Raw genomic sequence first — 24,619 nt, forward strand, 5'->3', positions numbered from 1 at the left:
TGGGTTAGTTGCTTGAACACATTCCATCCACTTCCTGACAATTACAAGTTCCCCAAAAGACAGGGAATATGCCAACAACATGACGCAGAAGGCAGAATACAACCGTGAACCAGATGCCAGTTCATTACAGGACACATTAACTCACACCTACTCTTGCTCGTAACAAGCACGCCTTTGGGATGTGGGAGGAGAAGTACAGAAGTACACAGACACAGTGAGAATTCTAGAACAACCCTAAACAGGCATGGACTTGACCCCAGGTCCTTGGGGCTATGAGTCAACTACACTAACCAGCAATTAAGAATAAGATGATGAGCTGCATTACATCAAAATTCAATCGCAAGACAGTAATTTTTACCACTGAACAACTTGCTATTATTATGTAGTGGATTTATTTTGTATTAAGCCCGTTTGACCCACTTATTTTATGACACCAAATTCCTTTAAATAAATTTGACGGCTCTGGATAAATAAGCACAATTCCCATAGAAAGTGCACTAAACCAGTTTACAGTTAAATAAGGCACTATACTAAGCTGATTGACTGACATCAGCTTTACCTGGTAACAATTTTAAGATTTTCCTGAAAGTAGGCATACATCTGTGTCACTGGAGCCATTACCAGAAAAATTAGATAACAAAATGGATGTGCACATAACTTCAAATGTTCTGAATTTTTTTTTTCATTTACATATCTCTGTACTACCCGTCCCCCACGGCTTCACCGCGTAGTGAAACAGGACAGTGATGAGGGCCCTGCCTGGCTCTCCACTCCTGATGTCACGTTTCCACCTCCCCTCTGCCTGCTGCCTCTGTCTTGGATTAGGGTGAATATATTGCTCCTGCAAGCGAACTATGATTTTTAGCACATTGAGAGATGTTGCAGAATCAACCGGAATGTTCAAGCAAATTCTAGAAAAAAAAAACTGATCTAATTCCGTTAAGTAGTTCTCTCATTCGCTAGCTAAGCAGATATAAGATATGCCCCAAAGCTGGCATGTGAGTGAGGAGGGCCCCTCCCCCACTCCACTCAGCCCGTTGCGTCTCTCTCGGATTCGCGCAAATAAATCGGTACCACAAGCAAACTATGATACGTACCACGATGGGACAGGTCGCAAAATCAACTGGAATGTTCAAGCAAATTATAGAAAAAAACCCAATCTAAATCCGTTAAGTAGTTCTCTCGTGAAAAGCAGACAGACAGACAGACAGACAGACGTTGGATTTTATATATAGGGAGATATTATCATTACTTCTTTTATAGAATAAATAAGAACTATGTTAAAGGTTTGCTTAAATTACAATATTTTATGAAATAGCAAATTAATTATTACTCTGAGTTGAATACAGTGAATTGCTCTGCATTTGATTTGAACTTGATAAGTGGTCCACTTTCTATAAACAACATACTGAGAAATACTTATATTTTAAAATAGCTTGTAATTCTGGGATTTCACCGAATGAGTAGTTAATACAAAAGCAGTGTCCATTATTTTGTAAAATATATAAGGATTTCATAAAATGCAATCTATGCAATTTACATCCAGACAGTGCACAGAAGCAATCGAGGATGCTATTAGCAAATTAGGTTATATATCACAATTTGTAAATACAAATCAAGGGACATTATCCTTAAATTAAAAAACACAATAGTGAGGCCTCACCTGGAGTAAACTGGGCTAATTCTGGGAATAAATTATGAGGAGAGCCTGAAGGAGCTGAACTTTTTTAGTTGTATTAGGAAAACAGAGATTAAGAGCAGACAAGATTAAAATGTTTAAAATTAGGAAAGGAATTAGTACAATTAGTACAGTAAACCACAGTTCTTACTTAAAAATACAATCTGCATCAAGAACACATGGACACAATTGTAAACTTGTTAAGTGGAGATTTTGCACAAATGCTAGAATTTTTTTTTTATACAAACAACCCATAGACACATGGAATAAATAACCAATTGGTGTGGTGCAGAGTAGGACTTTAGGGACCATCAAACCTCAATTTTATGTTATTTTTGGACAATCTAGGTGAATAGGATGGATGAGCTTGTTGGGATGAATGGCCTGTTCTCATTACAATTTTTGTAATGTTCTAAAGTTGTAGTAACATTGATATAGTGCAAAGGTAGTTGGGCTGAGTGAGTGTGGCTGTGTTCATACGCGTGCTCAGTAATACCCTGGCACTTTGTTCAGACCAGTCATCTTATCTTGTGCTCTAATTCTGATATAATAGTCTCCAGCTACCCATAATCCTAAGAAGACCAAGGTTGATTCTTGTCTTGTGCCAGCACTGCTGGGTTAGGCACTGGCATCAACACTTCTGATTACAAACAGCTCCAAATCAAGATGAGTGTGTTTTGGTCACTATTGTGTGTATTAACAATTAAAAGTGTCAATTCCTCCTTCTTTTTAAAGTTTAACAAACCTTTTCCTTTATTTAATAAAATAAATGAGTATTTCATGAAATAGATATTTAAATATACTTTGAACAGTGTCTTGAACAGGCACAGACTATCAGAAATCCTCAAGGCTGACTTCGCAGCTTTGATTAAAGACACGAAGGAGAGGACCCCATCGGCAAAGATCTTCATTTCGGGTCCACTGCCTCTCGTCAGATGATCCAACGAATACTACAGTCGTCTGCTATGATTGAACAACTGGCTACGAAATTTCTGAAAGAAGTAAGACATCGGTTTTGTCAACAACTGGAATCTCTTTTTGGAAAGGCCACGTTTCTTCAAGCGAGATGGCCTGCATCCGAACAGTTTCGGCACCCGGGTCCTCTCCGAAAACATATCTAAAGTAATTTGTTTATCTTGACTATCTATCTCTGCTCTTAACCCATTCCGAAATGATACTGTTGTGCTAGGACATGATAAGTGTCTAATAGAATCTTCTGTTGAAGTGCACAACATTAATACTGTAATAAGCAATCTCAATGCACGTAGAAAATCTAGCAATACGCATATAGTACTGATCTCTGCCCATCCGAAACATTAAATATGGCACTATTAAATGTTAGAGCTTTAACTAACAAAACATTTTTTTTCAACGATCTTATTAGTGATAAAAAAATAGATTTTATTGCACTAAGTGAAACGTGGCTTAACTCAGACGGCGCGGCTGTTTTAATCGAATCTGTGCCTCCGCATTACAGTTTTACTCGTGCAGACTGCCAGGGAAAAAGGGGGGGGGGATTGGCAAACATTTACTTGAGCCGGTTAAAATGTGAAGATGTCAGTTTTGGTAAGTTCAAGTCCTTTGAGTATCTTGCCGTTGTTAACCATGGAGATTCTCAAGATCTAGTATTATCCGTGTATAGACCTCCAAAATTCAACGCGTCTTTTTTTAAAGAACTAGCAAAATACCCGCGCTTCGCAGCAGAGAAGTAGTGTGTTAAAGAAGTAATGAAAAAGAGAAGGAAACATTTTAATAATAACGTAACATGATTGACAATGTAATTGTTTTGTCACAGTTATGAGTGTTGCTGTCATATATATATATATACATACACATATAAACATATATACATATACATATATACATATCTACATATACACATATCCACACATACACATATCTATATATATATATATACATATACACATCTACATATATATACATATATATACACATATCAACAATATATATATATACACACACACACACACATATATACACATATGCATATATATATACATATATACACATACACATATATACATATATATGCATATACATATCTACATATATATACACATATATATATACATATCTACATATATATATATTTGAGATGGGACTCGAGTAAAAAAATGAATCTAATTAGAGGATTTGTAATTAATTAATCTTGAGTAATCGCATGTAATTGCACAAGAAAATTTTCCCCAAAGCGCAAATTTGTTTTTAATTTAAAAGGGTTTTAGTGGGCGACAGAATTAAATAATAGACATGGACATGAATATTGTAAACACAAGGTCTTTTAATTTCTGAAAAAAAATTTCAGTTCAAAACAGAAACAAAAATATCACCCCTGGCTAAAATTGGGCAGACTTAAAAATAAAGTGGTATTGTAAGTACTTTAAGTACATGTTCAGAATGGTATTGTCTTTAAATAATAATAAAAAAAAATTCAACATAAAGTGGTTTTTCTTCCTAAAAAAATAAGGCAGAAACATAAAAGGTAATCTGACCAGCTTCACCTTTAAACTCCGAGTAACCTTAGCCAAAATTATTTAGTACATTAGGCTAAAACAGTGTGATCATTGAACATTCTGTAATTAGATGTAATTAAAATTACTAACGGTCACGGAAGTCCAATGAGCCCCAGGAAGAGCCACAAAGTCCACTTTCTGTAATGCATCTAAATTTGCTTGCTTTTCAGTGTCATAAAGCTGTTGAATTTTACTTGAAATAGTCTCTCGGCACAGCAGTTGGAAAGTTGGATCACCGGACGCTAACTGTAGCACATTTTCTAATCCCCTATCTTCCACCGTTAGTGGTCTACAGTCCAAAGCAATCCATTTTGCGAGAGAATTTGTAAGTTTGACCGATGTTGACTTACGAATTTTGGCCCTGAAGCCAGTAATTTCATCAGGTTTGGGCTGCCGACACCTTTTGTTGGTACTCAAACTTGTACTGGTAGTGCTAACATCATACACAGTTTCTGCTGTAACATGTTTTGCATTTAGATGGTACCGTAAGGTTGAAGTGCGTCGGTGGTATGCAAACTCCTTTTTGCACAGTTTGCACAAAACCATGCTTTTATCAAGGCTTCCGTCGGGTAGTCTTTCAAAATGAAATTTGCCTCCGATCAGACCTAGCAACGCGCTTTCTTCAGACTCTTCCATTTTTGTAGCTCTGGTGTGTGCATCAATGTAATCGATGTGCCAGGAAATCATGCATTGACAAAAGTTCCCCTTTGCTTGGAATGCAAAGTGTGATTAAATGCGTTATTTTTTTAATGCGTTATGGAGCACATGCATCAAAGCTTCTCAGCTGTGCTTGTGCTAAGAAAAGGAAACATTTTAAAAATAATGTAACATGATTGTCAATGTAACCTTTTGTAGGGTCTGTCCCTGAGACTTATTAATTGTCATCGTGAAGCAGAACCTCACTGGAAATTGGAAGCATTTGAATTGAAATGGGAGATCAGAGGGTATAACGGGGATGCGAGGAATGCAAACTCTCTCCTCTGAGCAACCGCCAGTAAAAATAGTTGCCTCAATTAGGTTCTTTTGCAGACACGTGACCTGAAGTCTCGTGCCGTTACAAAGTCTCGGTAGCTGTAAGGTTTTCACTAATATTATTGGTGTCCCAACCCTCAAAATTAGATTATGCTCAGTAGTGCCTGGAGGATTCAGAGTGCGGAGAAACCCTAGAGACAGCATGTGTATTAACTTGTGGATTTTTCTGTGAGTATTTGGTGGCAGCGTCACAAAGTTGCTTCCGCAAGACCGCGTTAGCTGCGGAGCTCAGCTCAGAGCGAAATGAAGTGAATGAAATGAGGTGAATGGGAGGGGAGATGCTGACATGACTATCCCCCCCGCCTTAACTGTCAATCCCCCTCCCAAACACAGTGTCTCGAAATTTGCATAAGCACAGTCCTTCACCAACAATTCTAACTTAGTTACAAAGTGATCAAAACTTTCGTTTATACCCTGCGTCCTCTCATTAAACTTGTATCCCGCGAATATCGTATTAGTCGTGGGCATGATAAACGCCAGCGGCAGCCAGTCTATCAACTTAATTTAAGGAGTGTGTCTATAAACTTAATTTAAACTTACGGTTTACACGTGCTTTGTTTCCGCAGTAGCTGCACTTATGAATATGCTTGTATGCGTCACTCGACTATTCTTTTTCTGCCTCCTCAATTGTGTAATGCATTTTTTCTTCAGCGCTCTTTGGAGCTCTTCCTTGTTCTTTATGTACTGCATTCACAGTCAGTTGATGTGATTACGTGGGAGGCGTGATGATGCGAGACACAACTCCGCTTCCCACGGCCATCGACCTGCAGTTTATTACAGTATATGGACGAAAAACTAGGTTCCAGTTATGACCATTACGCATAGAATTTCGAAATGAAACCTGCCCAACTTTTGTAAGTAAGCTGTAAGGAATGAGCCTGCCAAATTTCAGCCTTCTACCTACACAGGAAGTTGGAGAATTAGTGATGAGTTAGTGAGTGAGTGAGTGAGTGAGTGAGTGAGTGAGTGAGTGAGTGAGTGAGGGCTTTGCCTTTTATTAGTACAGATTCTCTGACTTAATGTCAATTTTAATTACAAACTATGACACACTCTTAATAGTTGGCGATTTTAATTTTCATATAGATAATCAGTGTGACCTAAAAGTAAAAATTCTCAATCTACATGCTTCCATTAGGTCAGATTATCTCAGGGCACAACGTGAGCTACTTCAGCTATGCTGATGACACACAGCTGTACTTATCAATAGCACCTGATGACCCCGATTCTCTTGCACAATGTCTGACTTGTATCTCAGAATGGATGAATAGTAACTTTCTCAAGTTAAATAAAGAGAAAACTGAAATCTTAGTGATTGGCAATAATGGATACAATGAGGCTATTAGAAATAAACTGGATACATTAGAATTAAAAGTTAAGACAGAGGTCAAAAGCTTTGGGGTAATTGTTGACTGTAATCTGAATTTTAAATCGCATATTAATCAGATCACTAGGACAGCATTTTTTCACTTAAGAAACATAGCAAAAGTTAGACCTCTTATATCACTGAAAGATGCTGAGAAATTAGTTCACACGTTTGTTTTCAGTCGACTAGATTACTGTAACGCACTCCTCTCAGGACTACCCAAAAAAGGCATAGATCGTTTGCAACGAGTGCAGAATGCAGCTGCTAGAATCCTAACTAGGAAAAGAAAATCCGAGCACATTTCTCCAGTTTTGATGTCACTACACTGGTTACCTGTGTCATTTAGAATTGACTTTAAAATTCTGTTTATGGTTTATAAAGCCTTAAATAATCTCGCCCCATCTTATATATCGGAGTGTCTGACACCTTATTTACCAAATCGTAACCTCAGATCCTCAAATGAGTGTCTCCTTAGAATTCCAAGAACAAAACTTAAAAGAAGTGGTGAGGCGGCCTTCTGCTGCTATGCATCTAAAATCTGGAATAGCCTGCCAATAGGAATTCGCCAGGCTAATACAGAAGAGCACTTTAAAACACTGCTGAAAACATATTATTTTAACATGGCCTTCTCATAACTTCACTTTAACTTAATCCTGATACTCTGTATGTTCAATTCATCATAATAACTATTCATGGTGGCTCTAAAATCCGTACTGACCCCTACTCTCTCTTCTGTTTCTTTTCTTCCTGTGCCACCACCACCTACTCAAAGCATCATGATGCTCCAACAATGATGGATGGATTATAAGCCAGAAGTCTATGTGACCATTATCATCAAGTCCTTTCGTGAGAACCCTAAATCCAAAGAGGACTGTTTCATTTATGTTAGGTAGAATGCCCAGAGGGGACTGGGCAGTCTAATGGTCTGGAATCCCTACAGATTTTATTTTTTTCTCCAGCTGTCTGGAGTTTTTTTTTGTTTTGTTTTTTCTGTCCACCCTGGCCATTGGACCTTACTCTTATTCTATGTTAATTAATGTTGACTTGTTTTATTTTCTTACGGTGTCTTTTATTTTTCTATTCTTCATTATGTAAAGCACTTTGAGCTACTTTTTGTATGAAAATGTGCTACAGTATATAAATAAATGTTGTTGTTGTTTTACATTCATGCATATTTATTTTAAGTCACACATCTACACTAATCTTCCAAGACATGTTTCTTCTTCTGTTCTTCTCCTCTCTTAGGCCATTATATGAGAATAAAAGACAAACCCAAAGAAAGGCCTTATCTAACAACATATCATCGAACACTGTTATGGTGTATAAAAGCTGTACATTTTGGTTTCCATTATATTTTGTTCAAGACAAGACAACAGATGAAATTAACAAATTAAAGCAGGTTTTCTTTCCTTACACCTTACTTTTATAACACTTGTTCATAGCTTCGTGCTAATTTGGTTTTATAGCCTGGGAAAGGATGCTGAGCTGATACCTCAGGCTATTGATTACTTTATGGATGGACATCTGGAACAACAATTTGCTTTATAGCCTGGGACAGGAAGAACTACTGATACCTCAGAGTACATCAAAGGTTTTGTTGTGTGGGAAAACGGACATTGAATTAATTCATCAATCATTTGGACAGCCAGCCAATCAGGTGCATGTGTTTTGAAACCAAGGCTTGACATTTCATAATTAATATGCCTTGGTTTGGAAAGAAGGAGAGAGAAGCAAAGGGAGAAGAAGAGAGAAGCAAAGAAGAAGAGGAACGGACGAAGACGGCCCTGGTCGTCAGAAAGGCATCATGAACATCGATTGCTAAATAAAACTCCTCCCTGGGGCATTCATCCTTGTCATCTGTAACTTTTTCGTAAGCTTTTTCTAAAGACTATATATATTCAGACTTTCCTATCACTACCTATTTTCTAGTATTCTTTGTTCTTGTGGTATTATTATTATTCTTGTAATAAATACCATGCTGCTTTTAACTTTCAATGCTTTGTCTTAATGTCTAGAGTGATTGAAGTAATAAGTTAGATTTCTTTGAGCACCTGGTGACAGCCGGATTTTTGCCATTATTTCTGTGCTGCAAGGTTTATATGGCTGAGAGTGAAGAGCGCTATACTCAATAGAAGGAACAAATACGAGAAAGAAGGTATTCTTGGCTGATGAATGGCTTATAGTCAAGAGTGCTGAGTCTTTGTATGTTTAAATGTATTCTTGTAGACCAAAAGTAATATTTAGGTCTGAGATATCACTAAAACACCGTATTGTTGTTCATGCCGAAAATAAGTAAGTCTCTTGAAGTGCTGAATGACAGGCTGTTATTCCTATAGCACTTGTGTGGTTTAAAGTGCTAAGGGTTAATCAGCGTGTGTGTGTCATTCATGGAGCACTGTGGTTAGGGTCTGTGTGTGTGTTTATCTATGTGTGTGTGTGTTCATCTTAAAGTGCAACAGTAGACCAACCCGATAACGAACCTGACGAGAACACTTACCCTTGAGGAAACATGTAAAAGGGCAAGTGGAGGGAAATACCACGATAATACATTTAGGGAAATACCACTATAATACATTTTTGGCGCAGCGAGCAGGATTTAACGGAGTAATCATGTGTTGCATTTTTGTGTGTTTGGTTTCATTTTTCAAAGACAGGGATGGATCGTCCACAGGCGGCAAATATGCTGTAATTGCATGCTGGCATACAGCCGGCACATGTCAGCGTGCATCAACAGCATTTGTAAAGTTTTTTAGGTATACGGTAGAAGCATCTGTTAAAGCTGTGTTTTCTCCGCTAAAAACGGACGCATCAGCCATAACTTTAACGGCAACGGGTGTAGAGAGTGAAGAATCGCAGGCCGTTGTGCTAGTCAAAGACGCAGAGAAGCCGTCTCTGCATAAAGTGGAGGCAAAGGCGGCTAAAATAGAAAACATACACTTGTCTGCTGGTCAGACAGGTTATGTATTGTTAATTATTATAAAGCAGTTAGTTGTGGAGGCAAGACAGATGAGAAATAGATGGCCAAAAAGTCGCAAGCAGCTAGCAGTACACGTAGAAATGTATAAAGAGAATGCCACACAGATTAAGCAACGATCCCTCAGTGTTAAAGTGTGTGCTTTGATTTCGGGGTCTTTTGACCCCGAGAAACAGGAGAGAAATGTAGGAAACTAAGTTTGTCGCAGATCGCTGCACTCTCATATCTGCTTGCTGATAAGAGAGCCACTTTTGTTGAAAGGCAAGGACGAGCAGCTCTTACGCTGCACGCCGGAGCGCAGTTTATAGCAGAGCAGATTGCTGATGGGACAGGAGGCAGTCATTCAAGTATGCTGGTTGTTGTGCAGGCTAAACAGGCAGAGGTGTTTTATGATAGCGAGGCGAGCGGCTTGCAGCAGCAGGCAGCAGCGGGGGAGGAGCAGTTGTCAGGTCTCAGCGAGGGGTGGAAAGAAAACCCCCTGAGGCCAGCGTTTTAAAGATGGTCCCCTGCAACTGAGATAAGCGGAGTGAGAGTGTAGACCTGCCCAAACTGACCGTTGCTTTAAGGAAAAAAGCACGTTTTTACATTTAACACTGAAGTAGCATTGATCCTGATAACTTTAAAGGTGAACAGCTGTTACAGGCTATAGGGCAGTGAAACATCCAGCAACAGCAGTAGAAATGAAGCTGGTTATTAGTAACACACCTTTCAAAGCCCATGTTGATTAGTGCTGCTTAGAAAACAAAATTTACTGTATATTGATTGGTGTTACAAGCAGCACATTCATATTGGGGAATAAGAAAATGGAAGGCAGTGGCTTACCATCCAGTTTCTGGCATGTAGAACAAAGGGGTGAAAAATGTAGCTAGGGAGCTGAGTTGAAAGCTGTTGCTTTGATAGTAAGAAGGACATACTGAAAGGCCTGTTGTGATTCACACTAACAGCTGGGTAGTTTTTAGGGTCTTTGTCACATAAGCACCAAAGCAGGAAGAAAGACAGGTGCCACATATTTGTTAAGTCTGTAGGTAAAGAGCTCTAGGAGTTATTGTGGAGCAGGGACAGAAGGCAGACATTTTAATAAAATATGTGAGCACTCTCTTTTTCTCTCAATTAGAAATGAATATTATTTCATTCACTCTGGTTGAGGACAAAGTATGGCAAGTTGCAGCACTATTAATAATTACACCTGATAACAAGGTCTGGATTAATAGTCTAGGAAGAACATCATCCAGAAAATGAGAAACAGTGGCTGCTAGAAAAAAGGACAAAAGACTTGATTTGACTGAAAGCCAGAAAATACTGTTTTGCATCCATTTCTACAGACTTTATTAGAACCAGAATGAACTGTTTATGTTTGGACTGAATTTGTGTGCGACAAAGTTTTTATACTATGACCTGAAGCAAGCATCAGAATCCTGCTGAAAGAGGCCAAGGGACTGCATCATCATCACCACCATTGTCGAGCACTGGACTGAGGAAAAGACACCTGGACACTGAGAGATAAAAGCTAAGTGTTCTCTTCCATAAGCACATACCATGGGATGTACTGCATGCAGAGGGAAGCTGGTTTCTAAGGGCAAGACAGGATAGTTTAGGACACATTTGTAGGGATTTCATAGGACCCAAAGGGAGAACAATGATCAAGACAATCAAGAAGACTATGAGGGAATCACTTTGTCCAAAAGGCCTAGACAGATAGGTTATGCCTTATTTAGCATTTGTTTTAATTTTTTGTAGCCTGTATATTGATGTGTATAGCCCACTAGGCTAAACTAGGTGATTTAAAGTGATGTCCATTCTGGAGTGGGTTAAATGTCAATATAGTGTCTTGTGTTTTAATTGTAACTTTGAAACAGGCTATTTTCCTCCACCTTTTTGAGGCCCATTAGTTGGGGGTCATAGATATTCTGTGCTTTGTGGGTGATGGAAAGGTGTAAAGGGGCATGAGTGTAAGACCAGTGGTGGAAATAAGTAAAGAAGCTTGCAATGTGCTAAGTGAGTACAAAGAGGGGGATAAATGGAGTGCTGGATGCCCTAAGGATTATAATCTTAGTCACTTAAAGGCAAGAAGCTGCACTGCAGGGAGCTGCACAACAGTATCTGTGACTGTGGAAGTGATGCTCCAGCAAGAAAGAAGGCAGCTAGCATTCCTCTGGTGGTCCTCCAAAGAGTTGTGCTCAGGGTGCACTTTAACATTTGCTACATTTAAAGGGGTGGCAATGGCATTGAGTTCTGTGATTCCACCAGGCTGGTCCCACTCTAGCTACAGCTGAGCTAACCACGCCACGCCACAAACCACCTAACACCTGGTGTGCCTTTTATGCCATTTTAGCTTTGAATTCTAAACTAGAATGTTAGATTTGCAGTTTTGTTAATGTAATTATTTAGTGAGTAAATTGGTCCAATAGTGTGTGCTACAAAAAAAAAACAAAGTAAAGAAAGCGTGAACAAAATTTAGAACAAAATAGAGCAACTAAATTTAGAGAAGTTTTTGGGCCTTTTGACAAACTGGTATCCTACATTGTATAAGATATTAAAGTTCAGAACTGTAAAGTTTATCATAGAGAATTCATATGACACTATGGAAATGTAATATAATGTACAATGCAAGAGGTAATTGTTATGGGAAAGTGATCACATTAGAGAAGGACACTAAGAATTGAAGGAGGCATTTCACATGAACACCAAGTAGTGGTATAAGCCAAAAATATTTTTAGTGCTCAAGGAGGGAACAGGAGAGGGTGTCCACCTGTTGGGTGCAGCTTCCAGTGGTGATCTGTTGGATGGAAAGACACTTGATGCCCCATACAGGATGTCCCAATTTATTCTGGCCAGAATTGGTGGCAGTCGGATCTCTACTGATTGAATAAATTGAGCAGGGGAAATTACTTTGGTTTATTTGATAGTTGAGATGAAGGCCTCATCTGAGGAAACGTGTTCCTTCCTAAGACCAGGTATTTAGTTATCAGATGCAAAGACATTATAAAACCATTTCTGTTGTTTGTATAGAATTGTAGCTTAGATAGATGGACTCATTTTTAGGGGTCCAGGGGTGGAGTAAATAGTTACCATTGTTTAGGTGAAACACAGTAATGTGGCAGACATTAATTTAGAATTGACACACCACTTGAACTTGGAATAGGTGTTTAAGATTTAGGCAATCCAGCTTCCATTTTGCATACAGCATCTTTGGCATTTGAAGAAATAAAGACAAGAGCTGCAGAAGTAAAAGAACACAGGAATTACTAGAGTCAACTAGCCAAGGATTCAGAATGTTATGGAATCATTATGAAATGACAATGGCAAATTTTGCAGTATATCTGATGGGATCGTAGCATAAGAACTGCATCTGCTGATACATTTTTCTTTATCTGCTAATTGTAGGAGCTGTGAAGTATTTCAAATGTCCTTGGTGAGCCAAATCTGCTTGAGGGACTGAGTACTTGGACAGTAGGAGGCGACTGGAAGGGCATGGGAACATACTACCAACCCGGACGGCCAAGGGTTTGAAGGACTCACAGTTCATCTTTAGTTTGTCTGACCAAAATAGGGGTGGAGTGTTATGGTGTATTTTGGTTTCTATTATATTTTGTTCAAGACAAGACAACAGATGAAATTAACAAATTAAATCAGGTTTTCTTTCCTTACACCTTACTTTTATAACACTTGTTCATAGCTTTGTGCTAATTTGGTTTTATAGCCTGGGAAAGGATGCTGAGCTGACCCTAACCTCAGGCTATTGATTACTTTATGGATGGACATATGGAACAACAATTTGCTTTATAGCCTGGGACAGGAAGAACTACTGCTACCTCAGAGCACATCAAAGGTTTTGTTGTGTGGGAAAACGGACATTGAATTAATTCATCAATCATTTGGACAGCCAGCCAATCAGGTGCATGTGTTTTGAAACCAAGGCTTGACATTTCATAATAAATATGCCTTGGTTTGGAAAGAAGGAGAGAGAAGCAAAGGGAGAAGAAGAGAGAAGCAAAGAAGAAGAGGAATGGACGAAGACGGCCCTGGTCGTCAGAAAGGCATCATGAACATCGATTGCTAAATAAAACTCCTTCCTGGGGCATTCATCCTTGTCATCTGTAACTTTTTCGTAAGCTTTTTCTAAAGACTATATATATTCAGACTTTCCTATCACTACCTATTTTCTAGTATTCTTTGTTCTTGTGGTATTATTATTATTCTTGTAATAAATACCATGCTGCTTTTAACTTGCAATGCTTTGTCTTAATGTCTAGAGTGATTGAAGTAATAAGTTAGATTTCTTTGAGCACCTGGTGACAGCCGGATTTTTGCCATTATTTCTGTGCTGCGAGGTTTATAAGGCTGAGAGTGAGAGCGCTATACTCAATAGAAGGGACAAATACGAGAAAGAAGGTATTCTTGGCTGATGAATAGCTTATAGTAAAGAGTGCTGAGTCTTTGTATGTTTAAATGTATTCTTGTAGACCAAAAGTAATATTTAGGTCTGAGATATCACTAAAACATCATATGTTGTTCGTGCCCGAAAATAAGTAAGTCTCTTGAAGTGCTGAATGACAGGCTGTTATTCTTATAGTACTTGTGTGATTTAAAGTACTAAGGGTTAATCAGCGTGTGTGTGTCATTCATGGAGCACTGTGGTTAGGGTCTGTGTGTGTGTGTTTATCTATGTGTGTGTGTTCATCTTAAAGTGCAACAGTAGACCAACCCGATAACGAACTTGACGAGAACACTTACCCTTGAGGAAACAGGTAAAAGGGCAAGTGGAGGGAAATACCACGATAATACATTTAGGGAAATACCACGATAATACAAACACTAACACATGTCCTTTTAAAAAGTAAAAAAAATGGGAAGAACATCATGTTATGAAATGGCTGGATACTGAATGTAAATCAAAAGATCTTTTTTAATTTCCTTTTGTAAGTCAGCCCAGCTGTTACCTCCAGGTAAGAATGTCTGCACTGAAGGTTATCAGCCTTCAGCTCTCCTGTACTCTGCTTCTTTCAAATTCCAAGGAGACCACCCTAACAGGCCTGCTCATTGACAGATCATTTTATCACTTTACATTCCTGTGTGAACAAGCCTGATGTTATACCTCCAGGAGATATTACACCGATAGGCTGCAGCCCATGAAACAATCACTAACCCTGTGAAATAACACCGCACATTGCAACATAATTTTTTATGAGAGTTGCATCTCAAGATGAGTAGAGATTACTTCTGTGGTATTTTGAGCAAGCAGTATTTTAAAACATCTGCAATTTGGTATGCAAACAGTAATTGTGTGCTTAGATGTGTACATGCAAACATAAGAAAAGTTCTCGCAAGAAGTATTTAGTCCAACATAGCTGGTCATTCCCGATTCATTTTTGCAAGTCGAGTTTTGAAGGTCCCTAAAGTATTGATGTCTACCAGACTACTTAGTAACCTTTTTCGTTTATCAGTAGTTCTCTGTGTAAAGAAAAAAATTATAACATTTGTGGAAATTTTACCTTTAATTTACTATTGCAATTTACCATTAAACCCAGATGTGATAGGTATGTTGCAAAGACCAGCCCAGAATGAGGCAGCAAAACTTTGTCCACTTCCGCTACATTTACACTCATTAGGTCAACCTGACATTGTGCCTTTAGACTGTGGGAGGAACCTCATGCGAACATAGAAAGAACATAAAAACTTCACACATCTAGGAAATCCTTTCCTAGACTGAAACAGAAGACGCCAGTCAGGTACCAAACGAGCTATACAATAGCATAATATATCTTTAAAAACCATCAGCAAAATCCATTAATCCATTTTCAAAGCTATTAGATCCAGTTCTCATTATCTATGACCAGAGCTAATCCATCTTCATCAGGTGTAATGCAGAAACCAATAATGGACAAGATGCCAGTACACTGCACTTACACTTACCCAATTCAAAATCGCCAAAAACTTAACTGTCATGCATTAAACCTCCTTAATTCTATTTAGGGCTGTGCAGAGCTGGTTCCCATTTTGGCAAGTCAGGGAGGCAGAGTCTTTAGGCTTTGAAATTTGGACTTGAAACCCTGAACTTGTGGGTTAAAATCCTGCTACTGACACTGTGACCATGAGCAAGACTCTTCACTTGCCAGTGTAGTGTGTAGTGTATAGTGTATCTCAAATGTTATAAGTTGCATTGGATAAAAATGTCATCACAATATTGAGAAATAATAATAATAACTTCAGGAACAAAGCAATAATCATTTCTGAACTTGGTGCTAATCCATTGCAGTGTTAACTAATACAGGACAAGTTTAGAACCAACAAGTAACTTAACTTGCAAGTCTTTGGGGTATGGGATAAAAACTGGACTACTAAGAGAAAACACAGTAAGTGCAGATGCTGATAATGAACTTGAAAATTGTGCCACTGTTTATTGGCAAGCGTGGATTAAGGCAACCACAAGGGCAAAGATATACACCAGTAGATGGAACAAGAGTAAATGTGTGGATCAAAACCAGAAAGACGATTCTATCTCTTGTCAAAACTAAACATTAACCGAATATCTCTCTATTATAAAAAGAAATCCTGGAAAGCAAAAATAAGGCAACGATACGTGATCTTCTCGGAAGTTCTCTGTAGAAATTTAAAAGACCTGTGAGACAAAAGAGACTTGCCATGGAGCGTCTCGCAGGGGCCGTAAACATGAGATTCTTGAAAGACACGTCCTATTTAAAAAAGATATCATATATGAGCACATCCATCAAAAAACAATCAGTCGCAGTAAAAGCACATAGTGCACACAGATCATGTACTCTCAACGCATATAAAGCGTATAAGGACAATACGGAGAATAGAGAGCCAAAGGCGTTGGAGAGAAAAAAGGCAGATAAGAGATTATGAAAGCAGTGGAATTCAAAAGGCTCAAACAAACAATGGCGCGATTCACATGCAGAGAAAGATACAGAATATGAAAGCAGTAAAATTCGAAAGTATTGTAGCGTCCCAGCCAGGTTGAGGCCTTTTTGGTTTTAAATGGCTGTCTGATTGAGGGAGGGCAGAGTACAGCACGAAAGACTGATAGCGGGGTATTGATTGATGCAGTTAAGGGGGGGTCAAGACGCAGAGGATGAGGGATTCGAGAGGGTGCTAGAAAGTTGTGTTTGGGGTTACGAAGTCAGCAATTGTTCAAGTAAAACCTTTGTGAAACCACATCATGTCAATCAGTACAGCATCAAAAATAAGATTGAAAAGATCCCATTACCACAAACAAAAGGTGATTAATCATCAGAACCAGGTGTAATTGAAAAAATAGCAGGACAAATCAAGGTCAGAAATAAAAGGCAAAGAGTAGACAACAAAGTCATTTCGCATTCGCATCATTCAATGCACAAAACGTGGATTTACACAATAATAGACCATACGCTATGAGAATCTTTGGTCCCAGTTAAAGCAACGACAAGTTGAATTTCAAAGAATACATAACTCGGTCAGATGTATATTTATGATCACAGAGAAGCGATGCAAATTTTAACAGGCAAAAAGAAAGGTAATGTATATATTCCGAGAATATCATTACACATCAAAGGAGATAGTGATATGCCATTCGTATTAAAATGTTTACAGTTTACCGTGAGAATAGCTTTTGCTATGACAATCAATAAATCACAGGGAAAAACATTAGAAAAAATCAGATTATTTATTAGAGAACAGAAGCAATATTCACTCACGGGCAGTTATATGTTACGTTGTCACAATGTGTCTCCAAAAAATATTGTTTTTAATGAAGCTTTTAAGTAAAAGTGCAAATAATGAACTTGAAAGAATTCCAAAGAAAAAAAAATTAAAATTGTATATCCGATTAACCAAACACAGGGGTTGGCAAGCGAAGCAAGCAGGGGGAGAAGCCCCCTAGTCATAGTAAAAAAAATACATTAGCAAGATTGATAACCGCAACTAAAAAAATCTTAAAACACTTAGGAAGAATGGTTAGGAAATGAAAAACCTGAACTGTGATTGCTGCATGCTGCCAGCTTGAATGTCGCCATGTTAATGATGTGACTTCTATGACTACATTCCCAGCAACAATGTAAAGCTTTATGGAAACATAACCACAAAATGGTGCCTAACAAAATGAAAACAAAATAGCACTAATTTGCAAAACAAATTACAATTTAAATTTATAAACATAGGTATTTTCAATGCACTGACAAAATGCTGGTGATTTATTTCATGTATTAATCCAACAGGAATAATTTCAGCCTCCAGTAAAACAATGATGCCCTACTTCTCCATTTAAAGTGCATTATAGAACTTTCAAAGATATTTCATCTCCCTGCTATTCTAAAGTGGTTCACATGTCTATGATTTATTGAGATTATTTGATTACAGGCCTTGTAACAAAAAGAGAAATTGGGAGCATGGTTATTTTCAGAATACCCAAGGAAATGGTAATAGTCTGTCTGCTGGATGTATTGACACAAAGTGACAGAAAAAGATCTTACTGAGAGTAACTAAACTATCAAAAAATTAGCTAAGGTCAAAAAATGGAAGAACAAAATCTAGTGTTAGGACCCAAAAACAAGGAAAACTCAAATGAAGTTGCAAAAGCCTCAAATTCAAGAAAACTAAACTGAAAATCAAAGATATACAGGTATTTTAGAGAAAATCGACAATCTTGGACAATCTGGAAGTAAACAGAACTGACTTTTGTACCTTTACTACAGTGATATCACATGTCATGCCCTTTCAAGCACAGAAACCAGGTTAGAAACAGTAAACGAATCTCCACAAAATGGTGACTCCCATGAAAAATAAAAGTAAGTTGTAATAAAAAAAAATAAAATGTGAAAAAATCTAAAATGAAAAACCCACAACAGAGGCAATTTTTCCACTCAAAAACCCAGAAAAGAACAAAACCCACACAAAGAAATACAGAGGGAAACAACCAAAAATATAAACAGTATGCTGTAAAAGCATAACAGTAGGATACTTCATGAAGAAGTTCTTTTGTTTCATAATCCTACAAACGGTGAAACATCCCACAAGGTAAATGTAAAAAACAATTTGTTTTAAGATAATTAGGGATTCTAGTAACTCTATAATAAAGAAAGAAAATGGCTGAATCGACAGAAAGTCATACCCAACAGAACGGTGCATGTAATGTAAACTGATGTCTGCTAAAACCTATCCATCCATTTTTTTGTATCTGGTTTGATTACTTCAGGGTTCCTGGCAGTGTCAGGCACAACTCTAGACTGGGCAAGTCTTCACAGGGCACACAGACATGTAAAATTTAACATTTTATCAACATATCAACACCAACATTTTATCATTTTATCATCATTTACTCAACATCCTGAATGAAAATATTCTTTAAGAGTTCAAAAAGATTTCATGATCTTTGTGCTAGTGCAATATAAATCATTATATAGCTGGTCTTACAAGTCATTTTAGAGGAATCCTCAAGACCCAGCTACTCTCTTACAAATCATAGAAATTGTAACCTTGAAGAATACCTGTTACTCTAAATAAACCTGTGAGACCAATATACTGTATTTTCTGATGAAAGCCTTGCCTCTGTTTCCTACATTTTGTTGCCATGCCTCCTGCCTTTGTCATTTCTACTCCCTCTTCTGACACATCTTTGTTAGGCTCTATTAGTCTCCATTAGCCTGAAGTCCCAACTCCTGACTACTACATGCTGAAAATGGCAATTATTATGTGACACCGGTGTTCACCTCCACTATCAATATTAGATTACAACTCAGCAATTACTCTAATTTCTAGAAAATATGTCAACTGCAAGACTTCATGAATCAAACTAAATAATTAAATTCAGAAGTCCAAATGCAGCCCCTTTCCAGTTAGTAAAAATGCCCTCTCCTACTCTCATCTATTCCGTCAACCTCACAGTCTGTTTCATCTTCACTCTTCGTCTTCTCCCTCCCATCTACTTCTACATTCTCTCAAATCTTATACTTTATTGCAAATCCATTATTTGCCTTCTGGATCCTACTGGCTGTACACCATTTCTTATTCACAGATTCTGTATCTCTATTGACAAACTTGTATTCTGTCACCTCCAAGGCTGTCACAGCTGTTCCTAAGCTGAAGGGGACAGCCCATGGCTCTTGTGTTCTGAGTCAGTTTCACCCAATTTTCAAATCCATCCTTATTTTTGCCTCTATATTCTTCCTTATCCTAATAAACCTCTTACTAATAACCATCAATATAAATTCTTCCACTTCTGTTAATATTTTGAATGACAATTACTATCCAAGCTCCATCTTCTTGACCTCCCTGCTATTTTAACCCCAATACAGTGACAAAACACCTAAATAAGAGCTAGTCCCACCTACACATCTACCTCTCTGGTACCTGGTTACTCCAACTCCATTTCCCTTGTATATCAAACATCTAAGCTGTAGCCAAAACTTTTTCTTATCTTGGAAACATTGCCAAACTTCTGCTTTAACCCTTTGTCTCAGATGTTGAAGGACGCTGTGACAAATCATTCTGGTGGCTTACTACCATTTGTTTGTATAATGGCATTCCTGCACTGAGTATTAACAAAGAATAATTGCTTTCATATGCTGCTCTCAATAATCATATTATATATGGTTAGGCTACACTTGCATCATTCTGTCATAAAATTAATTTCATAACTAAGCTCCAGCCTTACAAAACTGTAAACTCCAGTATGTCTAAATATTTGTATATGATGCTTGCTTTGGAAGACAAATGAGAGTTTAAACATTGTGATCAACAACGTCCCACTTTGTATCAGTTGACATTCAAATCTATGGAATATTTCCTGCTGTTTTATGTTTTTATCTCTCTGTGACATTCTATCATTAATAATGTTTAATTGTAGACTAGAGGCCTCCCTTCTGTTTGTTGTAATTTAGTAATTTTGTCTATAAATGATTCGTTATAAACTGAATCTGAATTATTTGATCGTACTTCCTCTGTCAGCCATCATGTGTACTGTGCTGTAGAGTTTTATCCATCATCTGTCTTTTTTCTGAAACATTGTTTTCCATTAAAGAAAATGGGTTAAATGTAAATGAAGGATTCCTTGTGTACATGATGTGGTAGTGAGACCACAACTGGATTGGTATGTGCAGTGCTGGTAACCAGGCTACAAAATAAAAAAATAAAACAGTCCAAGGGCTTGAAACTGTTTACAGGAGAGTCACCAAGAGGACAAAAACACCTCCTTCTCTGACAAGTTCAGTAAGACAAACCTGTTTAGGTGGCAGCACAGAAGGCTGCAAAGTTCTCCAAAATGATCAAATCCTTCCGTCCAACAGAATTCTTTAGGTTAAATAGTGAATCAAGGATGCCACCAACAGTTAAAGGGAAATTAATTTAAGACTAAAGAAACCAAGAAACATTTCTTCACAATCAATCATGGGAATCTGCAACAAACTACCCAGTGACAGAGTTGAAAAGAAATCCTAGCCAACATTTAAAAGGATCTTGCTGATCTCCTCTTATTTGCCATCCTTCTTATGTTTTTGCATAGTTTTCATACAAGGAGAACTAACATGGCCCTGTAAAGCATGATGCATACAATACCAATTGGCTAATTCATTTATTTCATATATTACATTTTTTTTTTATTTTAATCTTTATACTTTAGGATATGTGCATTAAGGTGGATGGCTAAACTTATAAAAGAAATGTGTTGCCTCTTGCATGTGCAGATAAACCTTTGGCAGTTAAAGCAATCCATGCATCTATGTTCTAAATTTTCTGTTTCACAATGGGGCCTTAAGAAACTGGAGCCTGCATTAGGTAGAATCCAACAACAGGCAGAATGCCAGTCCCTCACTCACACACTCTTCACTCATCAACAATTCAATTCTGTTCAGCTTAGTATTGTAAAGAAGTCTCTCCTGACAGCACTTGCAGTGCACTGTGGCAATTTCTCACATGAAATGTAACTATAAACTTTACACATTACTAAATGCAACATTAGTACACATAAAGACAAAGAAACAGTAAACAAAAGTACAATAGTTTGAAACTGATTAACATACAGTAAAAGGAACCCACCAAGAATGTCAATTAATTAATTGTTGAACTATAAACTAGTTAATCATGTTTTCTCAGTGTAGTCATCAATAAATCAAACAAGCAGACTGTGTTCAGACCTCAATTTGAATCAAGAACCCTGGAGCTACAGTGTAGAAGCACTAACCACTGCACCACCTTACCTCTGGGTCTGATAGCTAAATATTTATAGCTTATTTATAGCTGGTGGTGTGTAGCGTTTAAAATATATACTGGTCTGACAAAAATGAAAATCAATTAAGTGTTCTGTATCCATCATGAATGTCTTTTAATGCATTTAATATTTTAAATATACATTTATTTAACTGTAGATATATATATATATATATATATATATATATATATATATATATATATATACACACACATATACACCATATGTACTGTATATTCTACATTATATATAATAGTAATTTTATGTATATTGGGATAGTGCAAGGAAATTAGATATGGAATATATTCGTTTGCTTTTTAAACTTCTGAACTTTTAATAGCTACTTTACTATTAACTGCATTTGGGGTCTTCAGATGGCAATTTTTCCATATTCAGTTGTTAATTAACATTCATCCATTTATTTACTTAACTAGCACATGGCAGATTTGAGTCACATGGAACTCAAGCCACTTCCAGAGGCATTGGATAGAATACAGAAACCAACCTTTGTTGAGACCTTAGTCTTTACATGTCAGCTTAAAGTTACCATTTGACTTGGGAATGTGGAAAGCAAACCGAGCACCTTGGAAAAAAGGTGGTTTGGCTTGGAAACATCACACATAAAATGATGAATGTGGGATTCAAACCCTGTCTCCTGCACAAAACTGCAAAACTAGTATTGTTTAAAATGGAAAAATAATCACGTTATGAATTTTTTGAGGTAAGAAAGACAGACGTTTCAATGTAATGTTGTTAGCTCGTTAGGCATGGTGCGTAAGAGTGGGGATGTGTTGCATGTTGTCTATAACATGCAAGCTAGAACATACTGTAAATGTACTCTGTACAAGTGACAATAACGACTCTGTAGACATATCTATGTGTGTGTGTGTGTGTGTGTATGTAATGCGTAAACATTTTCTCACATCGACTAGGACATTTAGTTATTTTTAGTTAACATTCATACTGTTCTCAAACATGAGTAATCTAATTCAGTATTGATTGGCTGACTGGTTTGCAATACCAGAGCAATATTCGAACTCGAAAGCAGCACTGCGTCCTGACCATTTAATTTACTCGCCATCTGAGACGGCAACTGCCTGCGTGTGCAATGCAATGCATAATCTGTTAACTGATGCTCTGATTAAAAGTACATACGTTGTTATTAATCTTTTACTAATGAATCTAATTACTTTAAGTGTACTCTTTTTTTAATTACTGCTTGGAGTTCCTTCTCTAACCATATGTAATAATCAGATTTAAAGGCACGATAGCTTCTCTTTGCGATTCTCCTAAAAACTGATTCGTTTGTTTGACTAAACAATTAAACATTTTGAAAACTGTGATTCTTCCGTTTATCGTACTTCCTTACCAAAGTAGACTTCTTTGTCGCATCTCGGGCACTTAGGCATGTTGAAGTGGTACAGTTGATCTCAGGCGGACTCTGTCTGGACTGTGCGTCTCACTTTTAGTGTGTCCTGATACAGGTTAACAGTGCTTGTTATAGCTGAGAGCCCCGCCCCTTTAGTTTTTCAGCAGCAGCTTCCTTCTCTCCAGCCAGGGATGCCTATTGGACGTGCCGCGCATGGAGTTTCAAAGTTGTATAGGCGGGCGGGATGTAGTTGTTCGGGGTTGTGGATTGAATATCACCATCTCCGTGCATCTAACGCGAAATAGAGTCATTACAACGATAGCAGGAAAGTCTAAATTGTATTCATCATGATAAATTTTTCACATTTTCTAAAGACTTATAGTTCTCTCTGAAGTTTGTCGGCAATGTCATATAACGTTGCCATATTTTAGTTCTTATTTTTAATGCATTTTCAATATGACCAGCATTTACGTGTGAAAATGATCGTCTTCCTAGGAGCAAGGGAACAAACACTGGATGGGATGTCAGCTCACATTCGCTTACATATGTAACTTCCACTCAAGCAGAAACCACTACTTTAGATTGCGGGAGAAAATACCTTTTACACAAACCTATAACATTCAGACGTTTTACATGTGTAGGGGGATACCCGTATATGTGAGTGTAAACATTTTAAACTGAGCGAACAGCGCAGGCTGTGGATGGTCGATTACCATATATTTGGCTTCAGACTATTAAGACCCCAGCCATTCACTTTATTACAGGTTTATCCAAGAAATAATGCGTGGCTGTAATCAAACGACGTCCAATAAATGGGACTGCTTCATTTATAGAACAAGTCTGACAAGCGCTACATGTAGAAACAGCACTCAAACGACACCGGCGTGTTCATTCAGTCTCAAAAACTAAACCGAAGAAATCGGAATTCAAGTAACCTGAAAGACAAGTGAGCCACCTGCTGGTTACAAGCAAATATGATAGCTCATCAAACGTTATTCCGTAATATTAGTGTAGATAGATAGATAGATAGATAGATAGATAGATAGATAGATAGATAGATAGATAGATAGATAGATAGATAGATAGATAGATAGATAGATTTTACGTAGTTAAGTTCAGAGAATGGAAATAATAAATGGAATCCAGTAGTAGGTTGATGATATTGCCTGATGCGTCTCCAGGGACAGATTTACAGGTCGCCTTGCTCCACGAACTTCCCAGAATTTTACATGACTTTGTTCACGTATGGTGAGAGGAGTGTAAACAGAGCGTCACTGCTTCGAAGTTCCAAGAATTCATATTTGAATACCTGCCTGGTCAATATCCATGTGGAATTTGGACTTTTGGGGGGGGGGTCCTCAGCTGTTATTCCCCTGATGCTGCCACCCCCAAGTGCTGGGATAAACTGGAATAATCGGGGTGCAAAATGATTTGAAGGATTTACCCACATGATGTGATGATTGTTTCCTG

The 24,619-nt window shown here is 37.7% G+C and overlaps 1 protein-coding gene across 1 annotated transcript in view; it reads right to left on the reverse strand.

Moving 5' to 3' along the window:
* The window catches only part of LOC120539468 (cysteine-rich protein 1-like), an 80,548-nt gene extending 57,276 nt beyond the window's left edge, over positions 1 to 23,272 (reverse strand). Inside the window, exon 1 of the mRNA XM_039769545.1 lies at positions 23,150 to 23,272. Coding sequence (XP_039625479.1) covers positions 23,150 to 23,189 — 40 coding nt within the window. The 5' untranslated portion in view covers positions 23,190 to 23,272. The remainder of the gene's footprint in view (positions 1 to 23,149) is intronic.
* Between the last annotated feature and the right edge of the window lie 1,347 nt (positions 23,273 to 24,619).

This window comes from Polypterus senegalus, chromosome 11, assembly GCF_016835505.1.
Source record: "Polypterus senegalus isolate Bchr_013 chromosome 11, ASM1683550v1, whole genome shotgun sequence".
NCBI lineage: Eukaryota > Metazoa > Chordata > Cladistia > Polypteriformes > Polypteridae > Polypterus > Polypterus senegalus.